General features: G+C 34.5%; 1 protein-coding gene across 5 annotated transcripts in view; it reads left to right on the top strand.

Annotated features, from left to right (window-relative positions):
* ASCC3 (activating signal cointegrator 1 complex subunit 3) overlaps positions 1-24,493 on the top strand; it is a 282,651-nt gene that overhangs the window by 167,138 nt on the left and 91,020 nt on the right. For all 5 annotated transcript variants that reach the window (XM_083831844.1, XM_083831841.1, XM_083831842.1 and 2 more), the window contains exons 15-17: positions 11,811-12,002; positions 12,330-12,554; positions 21,983-22,102. In XM_083831844.1, the coding sequence (XP_083687970.1) occupies positions 11,811-12,002; positions 12,330-12,554; positions 21,983-22,102 (537 nt within the window). The remainder of the gene's footprint in view (positions 1-11,810; positions 12,003-12,329; positions 12,555-21,982; positions 22,103-24,493) is intronic.

Raw genomic sequence — 24,493 nt, 5'->3', positions numbered from 1 at the left:
TTTTCAGAGATGAAATGCATGAAGGGTGTAATAATTTTAACAGATATGAATATTAATTGTAAAGAAGACTTCATATAATTAAAAGATTTTTAAAAATGAAGCTCACAGTATGGTATTTAACACTTTCAACAGTCATTAGCACTAATGTATGCACAACAAGTAAACAGAATATGGAAACTGGAAATTAATCCAGGTTGGAGAGGGTCTGCCGAAGCAGCACAGCAACTCCCTTGTCACCTGTTTTGTGCTGCTATGCACTGCATTAAGTGAGAAAGTAGTAATCTCCTTACTTTTCCCTCCACCGTGTAGTTAATTCTCCATGGTATACTTGATATAGATGAGATATTTTCTTAAATTTCCTCTAAAATCTATGTTCTCTGTGTGTAAGCTTGCTGAAGAAACTTTTTAGCCGGCTTTAAAATAATGGTGTACAGATTACAGTATCTTAATAATAGTGAGCTCCTCAGTTTTTACAGAGGATTTCTAATCTAGTTTACAAAGCAGATGGTTAAACTCACATTGACACAATATTTTTTTTCTCAAAATCTGTGTAAATAGATTGTAAAAATGATTTACAAAAGAAGATAGGTGTTCCTTTGCTCAAAGATGTCAGCTGTATGTGCTAGGTACATGCTTAAATTATGGTAGAGGTAGAATACAATCTCTCAAAGCCAAATTTAATTATAAATAATTGTCTTATCTCTATGATTTTTAAACTTTACAAAGCAATTATCTTGCAGGCTTCATGAAGTATGAAACATAAAATTGGTAATTGACATAAAATAATGGGACTATAAAGGCTAGATATGGAGAGATTTTGTTGTTGGGGTTTTGCTTTTTTTTTTCTTTTTAATAAAGTAAAGGAGAAAGGCATAATAAATATTAAAACCTTTTTCTTCCAAGGGATCTCATAATTTAGCAGAGGTCTGTTGGAATATCCCTCATTTGAACAGGATCTCATTGTAAAATCAAGCTCTGTGGAGTGCTTCTTTCTTTGAGCAGCTGGTTTCCTCTGGTAAAAAGCCTAATAGTTGCCTCAGTTTAACTGACAATCTGTCTTTAAATTCCCAAGTCTGCTGGCCAAAAGACCCAAGTAATATAAACCTTCTTGTTACACCACTTATTAGATGCTACTTCTGTGCCCTTTCAGGTGTGTAAAGACACAGTGTTACCTTTGAATCTGACTTTGAACGATTTTTAATAGTCCACAGGCTTACAGTTGTACTTTGAGGTAGCAGAGATTGTGAGAGCAGCCTGCTAGCAATTTGAAATAAAATTAATGAAAAAGTCAACACAGTTGTCAAAGGCGTTGATAATAAGCTGACTGCAGCATTGATCATAAGTCCTACGGATGATATGTATCCCTATGAAATGTTTCTTGTCCTGAGCATACAGTGGAAAAATTTATGAAACGGTAAGGCAAAGAGATAATTCTGAGAGAGGTAAAGTTATGGAAATTTGATAGGGTGTGCATTTGAGTCAGGACATGGGCACAAGGAATAAAAAATTCACAGGAAACCAGGTCCCACAATTTATGGGTCTATTAATTTCTAAATAGGTTTTCTTTTTTTAGTACTAAGATAATTATAACTCATAATTAATCAGGTGAGACTATATGAACATATGGAAAATCATAAACATCCATAAATTTTCATTTTCTTTGAAGATTTTTCAGAAGTTTTTCTTGTAAAATTTGACATTTGGTGACACTGAGCTACATCTCAAATCCTTGGAACTCTTGTAGAATAGCAAAGAGACAGGAGGAATAAAACATCTTTGGTTCTGAGAGATAATACATTCTTAATGCACAAAAAAAGTATGCTAACCTTTTATGGGGTGCTAATTACATCATGATTTTTCTTTCATTTTTTTAATGGGTCTGGGTATTGCACATGTATCAAGGAAAAATATTTTTATCATGATGCAGATGTTCTGATGTGCTAGTTTTTTCTTGTTAAAGTTGAGATTACATAGTTCAAGTCAATTAATGAATTGAGAGTATAATTTGACTTTTTTAGTATAGGAACTGCTTTTATTCTACATTTTCTTTTATCATTTCTGCTTGATATTATGTTTATTTTTTTCCATCTTGTAGGGCAGGAGCTAGAAAAGTGAAAAGATCAAGCCACAATACCAAAACAAAAGACAATTAATACTTACAATTTCTCTCTAAAAGAAAACAATTATTTTCCTGTTTTAAGATAAATTTCAGCTTTTCATGGTCCCACATACTGATGCTGGTCTAAAGTTGTTTGAAAACCCTATAGATTATTAATTCATACTGCACATTTACAATTACCTACAAAACTTTAAAGAGAAATTCCTTTCTTCTGAAGAATCCTCAATATGTCACTTTGCATAGCTGTGAAGTTGCTGTGGACTGTTATAGTTTAATTATGAAATGAGAAATACGCTTAATGTTCACAGATGGATTTTATTTTCATGGCTCAGCAGAGTGGCAGTTTTGAGTATTACGGAGAAGCAAAGGGGGTGTTCTCAAATATAACAAATACTTCTACAGAAACCATGCAATATCAGATTTCTGTTGAAGCAGAAATATTGAAATTTCTACACAGTTAAGCACAGCAACAAAAGGTTTAACTAGGTCTCCAGAGGATGTCAGTATTTGAACTGAAACCAGTACAAATTCATCCTTGCTGTTGCCATGCTGCCCTTGCATGTCATCAAACTCTCCCAGTATCAATTTCTTTTCATTGTTCTGTGTGTTCCCTACTGGCTAGTTTTTATAACAGCAGACTGAAAACACCTTCTGCTGCCAGAAAAATGGACCAAGACCGATGACTCCTTCATTGCTGCAGTCCAAGTGGTTAACAAATATGACAGAAGAGCTTCTTGTCTCAAGGGCCAGAGAAGTATAGATACTTTTCTGCATTTTATATGTTTCATACATCTATTCCCAGGGAGAGAACAGTGTGATTCCAAATTGATGGGAAAGAAAACCAAAGCTTTATATGATTTTGCATGCATTTGAAAATCCTGTTATAAAATTAATTCAATTTTAATTGATGTTCATTTTCATGTTATCGGTGAGCTGAAATATTTTAACACTTCTGTTCACTGTAAAGTCCAGATTTACATCATACTGAAGCAAAAATGTCTTTACATAATTTATATTGCATTTTCTGTAAACAATAGAAATATTTTTATCATTGTACAAAATAAGAAAATTAATTAGCAAATTAAATGTGTATTTTAGTCTTCCTGTATTTTCACTCATTGATGGTGCTTAAGCTGGGTCATTATGAACATTTCCTTTCTAAACCTAGTGCTGGTTCCCGTTTGTGTTTACATAGAATTGTTTTTCATTTTAAGTTCTTAAACCTTGTACCTGAGTATCATTAATTCCTTCAGTTGTAAGATAGACACCTCAGTCTGGCTTTATCTGAAATATTAAGTTACACTGGTCCATGTTATTAAATTCTGGCTCGAGTTAGTGTATTATCTATACAAATAGGTGTGTTGTTGTTTTGTTGTTTTGTTTTTTTCTTTATAACAGCTAGGCATTACGTGAGATAATTTGAAACTATGTCTACATCCCCAGTAACTTGTTACAAAGCCATCTTTTGTGCACGGTCAAATTTGCATTTATGATTCTTTCATTCTTGGCTTGTTTGGCTTGCTCAGAAATGTAATATTTTAGCAATACTAAGTTTTCTTAGCTTCTCTCAACACTGAGGTCCATAAATGCTTTTATCTTCTGTATTACAGATTACAGAACTGAAGAATGAAAGATTAAATGTAACGTTTAACTCTTGTTCAGTGTTTTAAATCTGATTGTTTTCTGTTCTTCCTCCTCCCATAGAATCTTATCTCATTCTCCATGCACCAACTTTTTTCAGTGAAAAACACAAGGGTACTGTAAAAAGATCACAATGAATAATGCAAGATGTTTCTGGACAACATACCAATCCATTCTTTAATACCACTCATCACTCCTTAATCTGCCAATTGGATGAGACACAATATTATGCAATATATAGGGTATGATCTGTGATAGTAAGGCCAGGGCAACAGAAAAACATAGCAGAAATTCTGTCTTGCATCTTTTCTTGTGAATCAAAAAGTGAAGGATAGTCTATAGGTATTTTGTGAACATATTCACTGATTGGAGCATAAAGACATGAAGAATAATGATCCTACCTGTACTACTGCAATGCACATTTTAAACCTTCATTATTCTGACAAAACCACAGTATTATCTATCATATAAAAAGTACATCAAGGAATCACTGAATTGCCAGATTTCAGATTCCCAATAGTTACCACTAGCGTGTGAGAAGTATTCCAGCAATAATTAATGTTTTTCTTTATTAAAACACTTCATTCCTCACTTTTGAAAGCAGAAAAGTCTTTTTGGTCCATATTTACAGAACTCATTTTCATTTAAAAAGAAAAATAGCTTCCCAAGTTTTTTCTTCAAAGAATTTCTATAAACACCTACCTGCTCTGTAAAAAATATATATATATAAAAAAAATAAAAATAAAAATTTATGGCTTTGAAGAAATGAGGCTATTATTTTGCTTGAATAAAAATACGGTTATGTTAGAACAAGACAGTCATAGCTTGAATAGGTTTCTTGGCAGTTGTTCCTAATTGTCCAGACTTTTCCTCCTTTCTTTTTTTAGTACAGTTCTGCTAATTGTGGTTTAAATACATTTAAACTGAATTCTTTGAACTCTGCAGGGACTTTCTCTGTGTTTTACAAATAACAGCAAATCAGTATGTTATATAGACCTGAAGTATTTTTAAAACTTTCACTGAAGAGGGTTAGCTCTGTTCTGGAGAAAATTATGTGCACATGTGTGTACGTGTAGAGAGAATTACTTTTAGTGCAACAACTGAAAAACAGTCTGTGCTCCACTGAGGAACAAGGACAGATAGATTCCTATTCTAAACAAGTATTTATAAATTATAAATTGACAGGAGACAACCCTCAATAGATAGGAACCTGCATGCACGCAAAGAAGAGAAGGTTCAGAAGAAAAACAGTTGTAATACTATAATAAAGAAAATTAGTCCTGAGTTCTGTTCCTGATGATGTCATTCAAAGAATTATCCTTACATTGATATTGATAGGATACGCTACTGAGGAATATGTTTAAGCAAAGCAGTCACACTACTCTCCTTTCTTTCTCCTTCAGAGGTGTTTTTAGAGCACTTTACAGAACTTACTGAGGTGATTTCAGTAAATTGATCAGAGCAGTAACTCATAGGTTTAAACAATTCTAACTTTAATACAGTGAACTTAAATCTCCAGAGGGAGACAATTAGATTATTGACTCTTCCAGGAGAAATTCAAACTGATTCACATTTGTTTGCTAGAATTACCTTCTTCAAATACTATCTTGCCAGGTACCCGCTAATTATAACTCAGTAAAAGAGTAAGTGTTGGACAGAGATATTACTTCAGGATATCTATACAAAGTTAATAGATAGATATATTTAAAAAGTGAAGGTTTAGAAAATGAGCGTGCATACTTATTAAGCAGAATAGCATATTGGCCAGCCTGCATCCCTCTACATTCAGTGATCTGCTAGGTCATGCAAGTCCTCTCCACTGAGTAGAGCTCTTGGTAGTCTGAGTTCTCCACAGGAACCAGCTGCAGTGTGAGCAGTGATGCCAGTGCCGCTGTTCCCAGGAAAGAGCAAGAGAAGTAATGAGAGGGCATATCAACAAAGAACCACTACATCAATCCAGTGTATTAAACTGATGAGTATCTTCTTCAAAGTGACATATATAACTTCATAGAAGAGCTTCATGACAAGTCATTTATATGAGATTTAGAAGGTTTTTACAGCCAGACTGTAAATAACTGCATCTTTATTTCTGTCAACATAAATCAGCCAATGAACAAATCTCCTGTCATTTTTTAATAAATAAATAAATAAATAAAATAAACTTCTCTGATTTCATATTCTTTAAGCTATAGGTAATAAATCTCTGCCCTCATTATCTGCTTCCTCCAGTTTCAATTTATTATACGATTTGCCTGCATCGTGACATCATCAATGTAGGCATCTCTAACTGTTGAAATCTATAAACTAAGTCTTCTTAAAGTAGCATTCCTTCTGTCCCTAATCTTGATGTAGTGCAGAGACCATTAATAACAGGTCAGGCAATTACAAATTTAGGTAAACAAGTTCTTAGGAAGGGAGCTGTGTCTGGTAGAGGTCCTCTCTTTTTGTCTAGATTTCATATTTTTTGGAAGAATGATTTTATTTTTTTTCTTAACATCAATTACAGGACTTCCTATTCTAAAGCACAGACATATTTGAAAATTTTATATATTATGTTTAATATAATGTAAATATAATTTACATTAAAGTAAATTTTTTTTTATGTTGTTTCTTAAGAGATAGGGAAGTAAGACAAGATAAGGACCAATTGTTTAGTATATATTCATCACAGCAATGTAGTCAACTTTTAAATCCTTGAGGGAAAAATTCTTTGAAAAGCTAATTCTTTGCTTCTCTAATAAAATACTAATTTAATCTTGCTCCTGCTGCATAACATGACACTTCATCCTTGCCCTAGAAACAAATGCTGATAGCTTAGTTATTATGCAGGCAGTACGAGTTGAATAATACAAATAAAAGTTCCAACTCATAAAAGAGAGTCCTCAGGTAAAATCATTATACCTCAGATGCATTCCTTTTTTCTCCCTTTAGACTCCAATATATTTTTCTTCAAGTTCAGTTTCTTGTATAAACTCTGGGATAGTGTTACTGCTTGTCATCATGGTTTAGTATTTTCTCTGCGTTTCATATATTTGTTCTGTGTACCTTAAAGTCATGTGTTGTTTTTTTTTCTGTAATAAGAAACTATTATATTTTGACTTCATATTTAAGGAGCCCTTGTCTTTGATTTTTTGTCACTATCGAAATTTTGATCGCTCCCCTTTGAAACAGCAGTTTTAAATAATAGAATATGGTTTGGCTTGTATAGATTAATTAATATGCAATATTCAAATAGTGAATTCTGAAAAGCAAAAATGGTGAATGCAATCCTAAAGCAAAATCATGCAATCCTGTGAGCATTTCTTTTCCTTTCTCTTGATCCTTATATATACTGATGTTCTGATACGCTTCCCTCTTCACTTCCTAAATGGATGAAGACTTCTCTTATTTTACCTTAATCTCACGAATTTTGAAATGGAGTCAGTATTCTTTAAGTGAGACAGGAAGAGAAGATTCAGCAGTACAATGAATTTGAATGAAGTAAAGGAAGCTCATTTTGTTGCAACTTTAAAAAATTCAGAAGGTCAGCCAGAGAATTGTTTTTTCTGATGTCTTTAGGAATGTTACAAATTAGTTGTTTTGGAAATAACTGAGCTGCATTCATCACACAGTAGTAACGCTAATTAAAGTTGTCATTCATTGAAAGCTGCAGCAAAAGATATTTTGTTTGTTTTAGATGTCTGTGATACCTGTGCTGAGTGCAAGCACTCAGCAAATGAAGCTAACACGGCCTCAAAATTAAGAGCTAGTACTTTGTAGGGTGCAAAGAATGAAGGATGGGAATAAATTGCTCAGAATTGTTCAAACCAGTGAACAAATACGAAGGTGCATTCTGAGCAAACTGCAAGTGCTGCCCTATTGTGAACTCCACAGAAGGGAAATTACAATGATTGAGTCTTACAGTCATAAGCATGAAGTTTTGCTGTAGTTAAGGTGATTGTGAGAAAAATACTAGAATAGCCTGTGCCATTTCTTTTGCTGGAAGAAAATTCATGATAGTCAAAAACTATGTTATTAGTGGAAAAAAATGACCAACATTCAAAGTTGCAAACAAGTATTTTCAAAACAAGGAAGCATAAAGAAGAAATAAGTAATATATAGAAAGAAAAATAAAATGTGATTTTGCCAAGTAGTAGCAATATTAGTCTGTCCTAGATTAGTGTATTAATCAGAGATTAACAAAAAGACATTAACTGAAGTTTCACTTATTCGTAGCTGCTTCTTGTAATCAAGCTTTATTGCTCTTTTTTACTTGTTTTTTAGATAAAATAAGAAAAAAAAATCTATAAGCCTATTGAAAGTTTAATTCTTTATGGCTAATGATGTATTCAGACAAAAAGCATACATCATATAGTCTTTATGAATGATGATACCTTTGTGATACCGGGTGCAAGTAGAAGGTAAGGAAGTGTGAAGAGTTATCCCTAAAGGTTCTTTAAATATTTTTTTCTTTTATGTGTGCTTCATTTCTAATTAAAAATAAAAGCATATTCTTAAGTGTCTAATTGCAGCATTTTTAATATCTTAATCAAGAAGTACATGAAATTCAAAACTTTGAAAGGAGAAATGTAGGTGATAGCAAGCTAAACTAGGAATTTATTTAATGCATAGTATTTTAAATGCACATGCACATGTAAGCAAAGGTCATAAATCTGCAGCCCTCTTGAGCAATAAGGTAGAGGAAAGAAAATCAATTCTAATCAGGCGACCAGTGCCAGACCTCATAACGACTTCTCCATACAGCTGAGACACTTAGTACCATTTCATATACATTTTAAGCAAAATGCTTTAGTCTGTAATAGAAAAAAGATGGGGGTACTGAAACTTTTAATAGTTTCACTTCTGTTATATAGTAATTATTTGTTCTGTTGTCTCTGAAATTATTTCTAGATTTAACAGAACAGCCATGCAATTCATTGAAGCAAAATCTTAGGAGGTCTGTTTGCAGATATGCTGCCATTAATGGATATATGTTGTGTAAGCACTCTTCCAAGCCATCACTGAGATACCTTGTCTTTTTTTTTTCTTTCTTACATGTTCTCAAGTGTTTGTAGAATTTGGTTACTTAGTTGTTCTTGAACTAACTTGCCTTCTATCTCTGTAATTTAAAATGTCCACAAATTTATGAAAGAAAATCAAGTCAATTTCTGTACAGTTAATGGAAACATCATTATTTTCAGGATTTTAGATAATTATTTTATTGGATTGTCATTTGTTTTTTGCTATGTCAAAAATAAGCTTTGAGTTTTTCATTTAAAAATTAGATGTTTAAAAAAAAAAACAAATGAACATTTTGATGATGAAACAAAACATACAGGTTGTTTGTCCTGTATGTCTGAAAAATTTCATTTAATGCATCTCTATATTGGTTGCTCCTCAGCCTGGAAGTCTAGCACATCACAGATTAAATAAATATTTAGACAAAACCTATGAATATTAAATATTCCAAACATGTTATTTTAGAAAAATTGGTAGATTTTAGGAGCATTTCAATACACTTTCTAAACATGCAACTCTATGTATATAGTTGTAACTACGTATTTTTACATCATTGATTAATCTTAAGCTTGTAAGTACTTGAGTTATAGTCAGACTGTCATTGCCACATCTTAATGGCAAATCTTTCTGGCATAAAATTTTCCCTTTCCTCCTCCTTTTTTCCTGTGTTCACATTCTCAAGTACCTTTATCTGAATTAGTGATATTGTAGCTCCTTTAACTATAAACAAATAGTAGTTTCCTTCTCTATATAGCATAAGATTTTATTCTACTTTCCCGTTAGTAAATTTGCCTGTCTTTCAACCACATTATAAAACATAAGCAATCAGGTTACAAACAGAGTTATGTACTTTTTAAATTGTGGAGGTTTAAGTGCAGGATTTGGCTTTTTTCAGCTACAGATAATTTTTAGAGTGTAATTTTTGATATTGAATAATTGTGCTTTCTGAAAAATAGTTACATTAATACCTGTAAAATAGATGTGTGAGACCAATAAAAGCTCTACTAAAAAACTGGAATTTCTGATGGTTGTCATACCACATACTTTATTTACTTTATTTAAGATACAAGTTAATTTCATTGTTAAATGCTTACAGCAAGTTCTGAACGTAGTCAAGATCAATTCAAATTACTGTTCTGCAATTATTCTTAGCTTTGCAACTGAAGTGAATTTTCCACATGCCTTTCTTCTGTGGGATTTGTTGCTGATACACTATCAATGCAGTCCTTGGTGCATTTGTGTTCTTTATGAAGTATTTCTTTTCATTCTCTGGCTCATAAAACAGTGGTACATGAACTGCACAACCACTTTTTCAACTTCTTTTTTATTCATTTTTACACGCTGCAGCACAAATTAAATTTGCCAAAAATTCTTGTGTAGTTAAAAGCTGAATTTGATTTCCTTTAAATGAATAGTAAATAATTACAGCTAAAGCAGAAAAGATCAGATATTGAGAAATTGGATAATTATGAAGCTAAGAAAATGTTTTTCCTACAGTATTTTTCTTTTCATGTCCTCTTTTATAATTGCATTCCCATCTCTATGTATTTCTGTGTTTGCAGAGATTTATTGTTCATGTTTGGCAGTATGCCAGTAATATGAACCATGTTTTTCTTTACTTTACCCACTCTGTATCCCTTAAGTCAACGTTCAGTGGCTGTGTGTCAGGTACTAGTAAAGGTACAGTCTGGAAAAAAAAAAAAAAAAACATAATTTGATCTAGAAATAATTCACTATAATATACAGGGCTGAAAGTACAGTGCCAGAGTTAAAATACCCTTAACTCTTCTATAGTCTATAGAAAAGTACCGTTTCTCTGTTGACAATGATAATAAATCTTTTAGGGAAAGATCAGAGTCGTTGTTACCACAACCCCCCTGGTGTCATAGCCAGCAGTGATCTGTTTTGGAAGGCAGTGGTATTCAAAAGAGATGGGAGGAAATCAGTAGTTTTTCTGGCAAATCAGTACACTGAAACGTGAAAATCTGAGGAACCAGTAGCCAGGGCCTAGGGTAAAAAGAGTTTTCATAAAGCATGCTTTGTGACCTTATACTTAAGCTCATACAAGCTTGTTTGAAGGTCCTTTATTCCAGTTTACACCAGGACTGGTCTGCCTTTCCTCCTGTCATCTTAGTTATAATGAAAGAGCTGTACCTTTTGTGATACTTGAGCTGTAGCCTAAACCCATGTTTCTGAAAAGAAGGAGAATGGTTCCCATTGGGCTAAAATAGCATGAACTCTAGAGGTTTGGGTTTCCTGTTTAAATGGCTGGGTTTCTTTTTTCCTTCCCTGTTGTTTCTGGAAGCCACGCTCCAAAGCAATTCAAGTTTCAGATTTTAGTGTTTGGAAGGGATATTAGCTTTTCTTAACTTTGAGTCCCTATTCATTTTAGGGGAAGCATGGTAAAGCTAGCACCCAGAATTAAGGGAGACATTCTTATGGGGATCTTACTTGGAGGGAGTTTGGAAGACCTGTGATTTTTGCAAACTGACATCCCAGTCTCCTGTGCATGGGAGGATGTAAATGTAAAAATGAGGGGCAGGTGAACAGTTTGGTTACATAGTGTGAACTTCTTAATCTTAGTGTGATCTTCTTAATCTACACTGTGCCAAGATGATGCAATGGCTGGAGGTGGGAAGGGTATCCCTTCCTTAATGTTAAGTATGGTTTGTGGCCTGCTACTTAAGCCTGTTCTAGCTGCTTGCATAGTCTGAAAGAGTTTATTTTAAGTACATGAATTGTCTGTTTTCAGTGTTCATACTGGTTATCCCTAAATTTGGGTCTCGGTTTACATGAAGCTCTATTTTTTAAATAGTATTCTTTTGAACAATGAAGTATATATTCTTTGGAAAGTAAGAATAGAATTCAAATTAATTTATAGCAAATTGTGAGGTATTGGTGCTGACAAAAAGTTTGACGCTAATAGAAATAGTTCCTTTCATATGACTCATAATAATATTATTTTTTTCCTTCCTTTTTTTTTTTTTTTTAATACAGGGCTTCTTGTACTGTAATTGGAAGTGAATTTAATTTTTATGCTTGTCCATTCTAGGTACAGAGATCCAGAAATAAGCAGTTACGTGAGCTGTTTCCAGATGGATTTAGCATTCATCATGCAGGAATGCTGCGGCAAGACAGAAGTTTGGTTGAAAACTTGTTTTCTAATGGACATATCAAAGTCCTAGTTTGTACAGCTACACTTGCCTGGGGTGTCAATCTTCCTGCTCATGCTGTTGTTATTAAGGTAAGAGATGATATACTCTGCACATGGTTATCTGTCTTAAAAGAAAACTGTAAAGAAGCATAGATAGCAAGATCTTCATTGTGGGTTTGGGGGCTGGAGGGGATATGTGTGATTGACTTGAAATGTTATTTATATCTCATTAAGCTGATTCTCACTAGTGGGAGTCTAGTTTGTATAGTAAAGATTTAAATATATCAAAGATTATGAGAGGATTAGTTAAAGTACACTTCTGAAATCATGCTGTATTTGCCTAATTTCAGTATTCAGCTCATCAGGATTATATTCGTGTGTATTTATGTTAATTTTTATTAACTTTTCCTCAACCAGGGAACACAAATATATGCTGCAAAAAGAGGCTCCTTTGTTGACCTTGGAATTCTAGATGTCATGCAGATATTTGGTCGAGCCGGACGGCCTCAGTTTGACAAATTCGGAGAAGGCATCATTATTACAACTCATGATAAACTCAGTCATTACCTGACTCTTCTTACTCAGCAGAATCCAATTGAAAGCCAGTTTCTTGAAAGTCTTGCAGACAACCTAAATGCAGAGGTAACTTTTGAATTATTTAGCACAACTAGCAACTTTAACAGGAATAATATTATTTGAAAAAAAAATGCATTATTTTCACACATAAAATATCTAAAATAGAATTTTCATATATTACTGTGAGTCTTTAAGTGTATATTTTAAAGAGGAATGAACTGTTAGACATGAAAATATTGCAGGCCTTATACAAAAGGTAATAGGTAATAGAACTAGTATGGAGGGTCAAATATCATTAAGATAAAGCTGTAGAAACACCTAGCGTTTACATTTGATCAGAAGTGCCTTATTAGAATTTAAGCAGTAAGTATTCTGCATAACTGCAAATTGAAATCTTCAAGAAATTAAAGCATATCTTTATATAAATAAACTCACTTTATTTGGCTGACCGCAATATACGAAGAGAATAATATACTTGGCTTACACTCTTCTCTTTGGTCTCAGTTTCACAGTGTTAATCACAACTGCTTTATTATAAATTGCAAGTTCTCAGTTTACTTCAGGTTCAAAGAAAACACATCCGAAGATGTAAAGATCTGTGCTTAGACTGAGAGTACTGACCTCCATTATATTAAAACCATTCAAAAGCTATCTAATAACCAGATAAAAATCTGTATATACATAGGCACACGCACTTTTTTTAAAAGGAGCCTTCAGAAATTTGAGCATGCTTAAATGAAGAAAAGAATGTTGTTTTACTAACACACTTAAGGTTTCTTCAATAAAAGTAAAGGAGTTCAGCTAGACTGAAATGTCCAGTGACATCTTAAAAGTGATTATGATTCTTAAAGATGTAAAATTTGTTTGGTCTGTTATTGATGGTCTTGCTATTTTAAGGTGCTTGTTCTGTTTTATCTATACAATTCTACTATATTTTGGTATTTTTTCTGCCTTTTCATCACTTTAAAGCATTTCAGTTATTCAATCATGAATAATAATTTTAAAAGGAAATTCTAGAAGGGAGCAGAAATGGATGCGGTGACCTTTTAGAATGTCAAGATTCATCCCTTGATTCTTCTTTAAAAATGACTAAGTTTGATCATTCACCTTTAAAAAAAATCTTTTAAGGATTCTTGTAAGTTATTGATTCAGTTCCTGTTAATAGGAAAATTCTCTGTTCAAGTATTCTCCTTATGTCCAAGTTCTGTCACACATCAGAACTAGAATAAAGTTTAGCTGTGATGCAAATATTTCCTCACAGCTATTCCTCTTTAACTAAAGTTTCTGAAGTGGTCTGAGTACAGTCAGGGAGAGAGAAATTAAACTCTCCTAGCACAAGGGATCCAAATGTGAGGAAAAGGAGCCATTTGCAATTTTTCCAACCCTCTTCATCACATTAGTAATAATAGCTTAAATCCTAAAGTTGGTTGTGAAAGCCAGAATTGCTTGCACTTACTGTTCAGCACCCTAAAAATTAGGAGGGATAGGTTTGATCCTAAGTCATAAGATACCTTCAGATCTAGGCTTCCTCTTTAGTGAGTCAGACACAAGGTGCATTCCTAGAGGACATTTTGTTGTTTGTTTTTTTTCATTCTTTATACTCTCTCTCCGAAGTATTTCAAGTACCTAACTTGAGGTACGCTTCTTACTCTTCAGTTCCTTCAGTTAAGTAAAATGAGTGTGGTTCCACACATACAGCTTGTTTTGTATGTACCTTAATGAAAACTGAAATTTGGAAAAATAGAATAGAATCTAATCTATTACCTATGATGAACTATAAATGAATGTATTTCTTATTATTTAGAATACTTTTTTCTTTATCTCTATTTGAAAGTTAGTCAAAACTTCTTGTTCAGAGAACATACTAGCTTAATAGAGTAACTTCTGCTGATAGTCTGTACAATTCAGTAAGGTGTGCAGTATCTGGACTTCAAAAGTCAAAAGTATTGCACCTCTGGATATCAGAGTTGAAAAAAATGCGATCACTTTGACAAGTCCTTTTTTTCTGGGAAATCTCTTAACTGCATTGTGTATGGTGCAAGATCCTTGTTATATAGATGAAATATTTCCATTTGTGTTTGAATCATATCTTGCATGTCCATCTTGAAGGTATTCATAGTGAAACGGACTTCTAAACAGAGGACAAATACGTAACATAAGTAGCGAAAAGAGCTTTTCAGTGGACTTCACATACTTTCTGATGAAGGAAGAAAGAGCTGAATATTCTTTCCTTCTCAAGAAAGAATTTATTTTCTGGTTTTTATTTTATTTTACTTTATTTTTTATTTTAATGGTGGAACTCTAGTCCTCCCACCTGTCAGGTCAGTGTAGAATTACAAAAACAAGTTGCAATAAGCACCTTTTGAGAAGTGGGTCAGTGTAGATCTCTATGATTGACTTATAGTAAAAAACAAATGGCATAGCTGTACACTGCTGTTTTTTCAGGCATGTTGCGTGTTGTTCCAAATTGTCTAGAAGCTATGTGGATGTGCTAATGTGCCTAGCTGAAATATGTAAGGAATCTCTTGTATTCCTTCCACAGAGCTCCAGCAGAAAAGCTAAGGGTTTTTTGTTTGTTTGTTTGCTGTGTGTGTGTGTGTGTGTGTGTGTGCACGCAGAAAAGACTGTATTGACATACTCTAAAACATCCTGCCTGTTTAGTTTAGCAAAAGAAAGCTTCCAAGGAAGTACAAAAGCTCTCTCACTAGCTGGGAACTAGAGCTACAAGAAAGAAAAAAGATAATTTTGGCCAATATTGGAAGAAGAGTGAATCACCCTGTGATCTGGAACAGCCCTCCTTTTAGGAGTAGTGGAGGTAAAAGAAGTCTGCTTTCTGATGTGGTGAAGATGGTGTTTATATTATCTGATTGCATTTGAGGAAAAGAAGATTTGACTTGAAACATGAGTTTCAGTACTCTTTCTTTCCTCCCAGCTGATAATGCTTCATTAAGACAGTATAAGATATTAGCTATTCATTTCCAGCATATGATATTCTGGAGAGGGAAGAAGGGAGGGTGGTTTTAACGGGCAGCATGTTGGTCCTCTAATTTGAGCTGTAGTTCCAAAACGCACAAGTTTTCCGGCCATTCCAGAAATCACAAGGGACTGTTGTATGGCAGCTTAAGGGAAGTTGTTGTGGTTTTTTTGTTTGTGTTTGTTGTTGTTGTTGTTGTTTTGTTTTTTTCTTAGAGTGCAAGTGAATTTACATTCATTGAACTTTCTATGCAGAAGAAAAAAAAAATTAAATCATAGAATGGTCTGGGCTGGAAAGGACCTTAAAGCCCATCCAGTTCCAACCCCCTTGCCATGGGCAGGGATACCTGCCACCGGACCAGGTTATTCAGTGCCCCATCTAACCTGATCTTGAACACATCCTGGGAGGAACTAGTTCCAGTGCCTCACCACCCTCATAGTGAAGAATTTCCTCCTTTTATCTAATCTACCCTCTTTTAGTTTAAAACCATTACTCCTTGTAATGTACGTCACTACAATCCCTGACAAAGAATCCCTCCCCATCTTTCTTGTGGGCACTCTTTAAGTATTGGAAGGCCACTATAAGGTGTCCCCAAAGCCTTCTTCTCCAGAATGAACCCCAGCTCTCTGAACCTCTCTTCACGTGTCCTTTGATCATCCTCATGGCCATCTGGACACACTGTAACAGGTCTGTGTCCTTCCTATGTTGGGGACCCCAGAGTTGAACACAGTACTCCATGTGGGGTGTCACAAGAGCAGAGTAGAGGGGGAGAATCACCTCCCTTGACCTGCTGACCACACTTCTTTTGATGCAGCTCAGGATGTTTGTGGTTGGCTTTCTGGGCTGCAAGAGCACGTTGCTAGCTCATGTTGAGTTTTTCATCAACCAACACCCCCCAGGTCCTTCTCATCAAGGCTGCTCTCAGACCATTTTCCACCCAGCCTGTATTTGTGCTTGGGATTGCCCTGACCAAGGTGCAGGACCTTGCACTTGGCCTTGTTGAACCTCATGAGGTTTGCAAATGCCCACCCCTCAAGCCTGTCCAGGTCCCTCTTGATGGCATCCCTTCCCTCCAGAATGCCAACCGCACCACACAGCTTAGTGTCATCTGCAGACTTGCTAAGGCTGCACTCAATCCCACTGTCCATGTCACTGACACAGATGTTAAATAACAGTCCCAATTCCTGCCCGTGGGACCCAGACCACTCATCACTGGTCTCCACCTGGACGTTGAGCCATTGAGCACAACTCTTTCAGTGCTACCATCCACCCAATTCCTTATCCACCAAATGGTCCATCCATCAAATGTAGTATTACTCTGAAAAATATTGCTAGTACACACTGCAGAAATAATTTGGTTACATTGAAGCTGTAGCCTTAAAAAGTCAATCCTTCTGTCCTGTCAAAATAGTAGAAGTGAAGAAGGAAAAAATAGTTTCATAGTGAGTATCCATCTAAATTTATCCAAAGATACATAGAAAATATATGGTGTGCAATATAATAAAAAGTACTTACAACTACAGCAGTTCTACCACAGGATTTTGGGATTTTGGAGAAAAGTGTATAAAACTGACTAACTAGTATAGACAGAAAATTAAATTTTGAGTTTCAGGAATAACAAATACTCCTGTATGAAATGTAAACACATAAATATATCAAACTGATCCAAAATAAACTGTTATGGTTAGATGCCAGAATAAAATAATATAGATGATTATTTTATTATTGTCCAAGCCACAGTTGTGAGGAGGAAAAAAATATATATATATTCTGTACTTCTTTAAAGATCAACTGTTTGTTTTCAGATTTTATGCAATGGTAGTGTTATCTGAAAACAGTAGTGTACTCATGGCTTTGAATTAGTGTAGATCCTGTGGCTGCAGTACAGTTTAAAGCAGGTAAAGATGCAGGTGGAATTTTGTTGATCACTGTGGTAAATGGTTGTCAGTAAAAATAGCAATGGAAAATGCCGAAAAGCATTAGGGTAAAAAGTGCATGAAACTTTGTTTTGTTGTTTGATATGAGTGATACAATGACTTTTTATGTTAGGGGTTTTTCTGTTTGCTTGTTTGTTTTGAAAGTAACTTCATTTATTTTTATTCAGTATCAGATTAAACTTATATATATGATGATTTGATCCAAATTATTGCAATTCCCTGAGAAGGACAGGTGTTTTGGAAATCATTCTGATTTAGCTGGAGATGACTATTCCCTAGTGTGCAGCATTCTGAAAAAGTAAATACGTTTTAAAACATATGCCATCATATTGATCAGTAGGTAGTCACAGGAAGCACATTAGTTTGGGTCATATTTTATAGACGCTGTCCATTTGTCAGTAACAATAGCACTATATGGAGATTAATTTTATGTTGTTGACAGATTCGTTACAGAAATGTAAGCTGATGTCCACTGGCATCTTTGCCATAATAGCGTCTTTTATTAGCACCAGCAAATCTGCACTGGTATAAAAAATATGACACAGTTAGGAAGAAGTCGGTTTTTGTTATAAACTATTCAGGAAATCCAAATACACCAAATGCTCATGCTGTAATTGTAAAGAGAAACCAAATAAAGGCCGGAAGCACTGCTGAATTCTTTAAATTCTTAATTTATTATAGGCAGATCAATAGCTGAAAGAAGAACTAGTAAAATGAAGGCAGCAGTTGGAAATATGGAAAGGCTCCATTCTTTCCAAAGCATATGAAGTTGCTTTTTTATGTAGATCAGGTCTCTTGCCAGAAATGGGTAGCAGCTAAGAATGAGGCAATGGTTCAGCTATCTGGTGTAATGCAATATGTAATCCTAGCCACATAATCGCAAAGTGGAATCTAGAGCTTTGAATTGTGTACCTGCTTATATGGTGCAGGAAAGAAAATTTGGGTAATGCTGGGGAAAAACATATATTTTTTTTAAAATTCCCCTTTCAAAATTAATTCTGTAAAAGCAGGACATTTTCATAGAAGTGTTGGACAAAGGAATAGATAGCTTATGTGGAAAAATAACAAAGTCATACCTCCACAGTTCAGACAAGAACAGAAACAAATGGGATATGATGTGATGGAGTTTTGTACTTTTTGATTGGACTTTTCCTGGGACAAGAACCAGGAAATATTGCTGAGATGACGGGTTCAGAAAATGCAAAAGGATGCCAATGGGGCAGTTAGGCCATGTAACTCCTTGCGGCAGGAAGTTGTGTAAAAGGTAGTGTAGTTCAAAAACTATACAAACATTGACTAAAAATCCATTGAAAGCTATTAAATGCACTTTAAGTGAAGACCTTGAAATGCAGTAGTTTAAGAATTCGAGGGAAATTTATATGGTGCTTGCTTCATATTAGCTAACAGCAGATGATGAAGGGCAATCTCAGAGACAGAATGCTGACCTCAAAGGACCGTTATATTTATTCCTACGAAACTACTCTGAGGTAGTGGGAAAAGATGAAGTACACCTAACTTCATTGAGTTGACACCAAAGTTAAGACTTTGAACATGTACTTCAGCATCTCTATCCACTGAGAATTCTTTCCTGTGGATTTGTTTGGGGTTATGGTTTGTGTTTTTCTTTTTTGTGTGTCTGTGTTGTTTGTTTTTTCTTCTACAAATGATCAGAAGAGGAGTAAAGGGTCAGTGATTCTCAGTGTAGGCATGGAGATACCTTCTTCCTTTTCCACCAGTGTTATGGCACTAGGCATAATGGAAGGAAAAAAAAAGTGGTTAGGGTGCTTAGTTGAGAGGAGAGAGTCCTGGGTCAGTTGACCAGCTGGCAAACAGAAAATACCTACAGCTGTATTTTTTTGGAAATACAGGAAGAAAGATAAGATGCAGGGGATGTGGTTTAATTAGACCATAAACTTTAACTTATCTGGGAACTATCATCAATAGCTCATACAGTGCAGGTCACCATTCCTTCCCTAATTGTTTCCACCTGATAAAGCCCTCCCTGACATCCACAGCTGGACCCCAGCTTGTTTCTGGGACTCGCCTTTCCCTGAAGAGCTAGAAACAGGAGAGGATTTGCAATGCTGGACAGTACCTTCCACAGGGGATGTGCCCTTCCTTACATTTATTTACGATTTTCTTATGAAGCCAGGAAGATAAGGTGGTGTCTTGTTTAGGTTGGACCAAACCTCCTAATCTATTTTTTGTGTTCCTCAAGTTAAAGTCTATCTGTCTTGATGCAATCTGAAGGTAATAGAGTGGGCAGCTATTGTGGTTATCAGAAGAGACACAGGATTCTTTCAAAGCCTTTCCAAAAATAGTACTCAGGAGTTGGGTGACTAAATAGCTAATCCGAGTGTGATGCAAAATGTAGGCTTAGGGGAGCAGAAATTTTGTTCCCTGGGTGTCCAGGGCCCTGGGAACTGTCCTGACCTGCATGAGACCAGCAACCTCATCCGTGACAACCGTTTGCAATCAAAGTTTTGTGATAACTAGTGCAATCCAACCATACAAATTCAAAGTGGAAAGTATTTCTGTTCATTGATTGTTTTGTATATAACTTCATACCTATTGTATGGTTTAGGCAACATTGAAAAATTAAGAACTTTTTTCTTTTCTTTAACAGAGAATCAACTTATCCATTTATTGATTTTACAAATACTAAATATCTTAGAACTTAAGAGGTCTCCTAATTTTGTAAATCATTTATATCGAAGTTACTTGTGTGTGTTTACGTTGAGATTACTTCCCTGTCACACAGTTTTAACAAAGGTACACATTTTCAAATAATCCACAGAAGCTTTACTTGAACGCTAGATGGCAGCAAATATTTATAAGTAGATTATTTTTTTCCTCTCAACATAGTATTCAGTAACTGTTTTTTGAAGTTGGGGGAGGAAGAAAAGTGCAGTATTATATTTCAGTGCCATATCTGAAACCCAACTGCATTTTTTAATCATATTTTTTTCTTGTTTTTACTTTTAACTGTGTAAATAGTTAATTTGTAAATAATAAAATGAGATATTTGAAGAAATGAGGGAAAATATTTTTTTTGAATTGTCAGGCTTCCCCATCTTCTGTAATGAATATTTTATCTTTTCTTGTTTGTGAAAGCAGTTGTTTGACAGAAACTGTTACTATTGTACAATGTTGTTACGCTATTTCAAGTTACGCACTGAAAGATATTTGAATCATGGAAAGAAATCAAATGCTGAAATTAACCTGGGTAGCAATCTGACTAATAATGTGCGGGCTATATTAGATGTTTTCCCTATAGTAGTCTATGAAAAGCTAGATGTTTAATAATGTCTTTTTTAGTTACTTCAATGCATTATGTAGCTATCTAATTAGAAAAACAACAGAATGGGTCTTCCCCTGACCTCTTATGGTGTTGAACAAAACAACACTTCAGAAATGTGTGAGACAAGCTTTCACTGACTCCCAAGTCATTGAAATCAACAAGGTTTTAAGTTATTGTACCTGAGCTTTCATTACTATTTTTGAATAGTAAGTAGTTGCATTATTTTAAAAAGTATCTATATTATTATTGAGGTCTAGATGTTTGGATCTGAACATGCGTATGAAATCACTTACAGTTGCATGGAGTTCTTTAGTTTTCCAAGTCAAGAGGAGTGTTTACATGAAATCCAAACATCAACAAAACAAAAATAACAGTTAAAAATATATATAATAATGGATCACAAAATTTCAGCAGGAGAGATTTTTCACGTTTTATGGAATCAGCCACAACCAAAAAATTTGTTAATGGAGCATACAATAAATATTAAATTCTCCTGCTAAAATCAGGTGAACTGGAATAAGCAGTAAATTGCTTATCGTTAATGTAACTAACAGAAAATAGAGCTAAAGTTGTCATGTAAAAATGTGTGTAGTAAGTAATTTGATGATAAAACAACTACAGAATTATCAAAAGAAGTTACTGAATAAAAAACTGTCTTGTATACCTGATTTGGCCTTGAAAAATACAGAAATATATTTATGTGTGTATTACCTATTCAATTTTTTTATGTTTTGATATAACAAAAAAAAAAGTAGCAGGTATCTGTATGTTTGACTTGCCAGATACAAAAGGAGCAGACTTTTTTTAAGAACTGTATATAAACAGATGGCCGAATACAGGGGTATGATGAAGAAAATCCTAAAGACTGTCAGTATGATTTGGGTTAGGACCAGAAAGTGTGTTTACATTTGTATGAAAGTTAATCTTTTAACTGTAGTTTTTTTTTTTAAGGTGTTCTTCTTTAAATTACCCTGATCATATTCACTCAAGAATTACGATATTTTTCTGTAATAATCTAGCTCAGTATTCTCTTTTAATTATAAATATCTTAAGCAGTAGAAAAGATCATGTGGGCTACTATCTACCGTTATCAGATGTTCATAAGATGCAGATGTATAAGTGGTTCAAGATATTGTTCTATGCTTATTTTAATATAATTTATGTTGGAAATGTACTGACACTATCTTTAATGCTAATGCACTGAATTCAGTATGTTTTCAGCCAAATATTTACATTCAGCTGTAGTATATACATTTAATTTTGTCTCTTTTCCTATTTTCAGATTGCTCTTGGAACAGTAACTAATGTGGAAGAAGCAGTAAAGTGGATAAGTTACACTTATCTTTATGTACGGATGAGAGCAAATCCATTAGTATATGGCATCAGTCACAAAGCTTATCAGGTATAAAATGCATTTTAAAAAAATCTGTAACCTGTTCAGGGTCTGTAATCCTTCCCTGATGTGAGGATAAATATTTGCTATTTCTACTTACCTGACATCAGCAATTCTTTTAAAGTGTTTAGAAAAAGAAAGATATTTTTTGCAGCAGAGTACTTTTACCACTAAATTAAGAGGTCCCTTCTGTTCACATAAAATATATTTTAGCTGGTCAAGCTGTGCTTCAGAGGATGACATTCATTTTTATCAGATAGTTTCTGTTAAGTTGGCCTACTGTCACTGTTTCAGTATTGTAGGCTAAATATAAATGATAAAATAAAGTGTTCTTGAGTCAGTTGCTTTTTTTTTAGTCATATTCTGTTCCAGAATATTTCATCCCATGACATCTTATCAATTATATTTTTTGTTGTTTTTTTCTTGTGATTTAGTAATTGTAAGATTTGTTATTGATTTATTTTCATTTTTTACTTGTTTATTTAGAAGTGTTCTATGCATTAATATAAATCAGAACACAGTTACATACTTTTTTTTTCAAGTTCAGTTGATTCTCTGTAATTTTTAGGAACTTTCATAGTTTATAGATTATCTAAATATTGTTGCCTTTTTTTTTTTCTCCTGTATAGCTGGTTAAAAGCATTTAATGTTATCATAGTTTGGACACAGGTAATTTGAGTGTAGTGCAGATGAAACTCACAAGTACATAGTAACTGCAGTTTATTTCACATGTCCTGAATCTGTTTTGTGACTTTTGTGATTTATCATGATATTGTGAGCAACTGCTGTTTCAGTCATTGTGACATGTGTAGATATATATTAAGAGATTTTTCAGATAGTTTTTGTGGCTGATAGCAGAAGTTAGAGTGGAAGTAGGTAGTCTGTGGTTTAAGCAAGCTTCTGTATGCACCTTTAGGCCTTCTCTGGTCATCTCAAATCTGTTTTTTACAAAAAAGCAATATAGTACATTGCTATATGTTAATTTAACACTATCCAAAGTCACAAAGTAATAGATAAATGAAAAGAAAAAAGTTGCTTTGTTAGTGAAAAGAATGTTGTTATCCCATTCCTATAAATTCTTCCCGTTTTTTTAACCAGGTATTTTTCTCCAATGTTATTGACTAATTTTAGTTAAAAAGAAATGCAACCATGGTGATACAGTACCTGGTGAAAAAAGTAATAAAGCATTAGCAGAAATATTTTCTATAAACTTAAAAAATAATTAATAGGAGTTGTTTCCCCCTTCCCTTGCTTGTGCATTTTTATTCAGCTGCTGAGAAAGTGGAGATGGACAGCACTTGGCTTTTCCTGCCACTGACCTCCTCTCTATCCTTCTGATTTGATGTGCTAATAATAGATATTCCTATTTTTGTGTTAAGGCAACAACAAATTACATCAATTTGAAGTGTTATTCAGTCACGTAGGAGCAAACCCAATGCCAGTCCCCTCATTTTCTACAAAAACAGTTTCGAACTTCAAAGCTATTAATGTTTTGTAGGCAGAAAGTATATGGGTGGTATAGTGCTTGCTGTGGGCATAACCATAGATTTGTTCACGTAGGTCATTGTGTTCCTCCTGTTCTAGTTACAGGTATTCAGTTTTCATAATTGGCATATTATTGTTTCTTAGTAACCTTGCAGTATGCCAATTTCTGTCTTTGTTTTGGCTGACAGCCAGTGGTACCCATTCAGAACACATACATCTGCATAGCTGCCATGCGTCACGCTCTTCTCAGCTCTACAGTGGCGCTAAGAAAATGCAAACCCGTCCTCCTTTCCCCTTCTGCAGGGTGAGGAAGCCAGGCAGCACTCACCACATCCAAGGATTCCTTCAGGACAGGAAAGGTCCAGTCTGTCCACACAACCGGGGGTGTTGTCCTGCACAGGGAGAGAGGGGCAAGTGTGCACCCACTGTGCACCAACACGTTATGTGCCCTGCGTGTTCTCTCCAGGGTGGTACCATTCATTCCCCATGAAACAGATTCTGGCCCTTGCCCAGTCACAGGCTACTCCAGCCCCGTTGCTTTGATTAGCAACTTTTTATATAGTTTGCCAGAAGTGCCGATAATGCCTTTTACTGAGATAGGAAAATGGGCAAAACTTATGGTGAGAGGCAAGAAGAAATGAAGAGTGGGAGGAAAGAGTGGAGCAAATGTGAGTGTCAGATCAGGGAAGCCTTTGGTATGAATTTCAGGCATTTGCTCTTTCGTTTAGGGTTCCAAACAAAAGGTGGGAGCTGTTTTAAACTAACTCCTTTTTCTGTTTTCTCCTGTATTTTTTGGTTGCACTTTTTGTTGTTTCCACAGTTAAGCAGAGCTTTTTGTCCCCATAAGCCCTACATTTCTGTTTTAGTACTCCAGACCTGCTCAGTTTCTTGCAGTGGACACATCAAGGGTTGTTT

This window comes from Anser anser, assembly GCF_964211835.1.
Source record: "Anser anser genome assembly, chromosome: 3".
NCBI classification, from domain to species: domain Eukaryota; kingdom Metazoa; phylum Chordata; class Aves; order Anseriformes; family Anatidae; genus Anser; species Anser anser.
The sequence above is the reverse complement of the archived record's forward strand: the minus strand, read 5'-3'. Positions and strand labels throughout refer to the sequence as shown.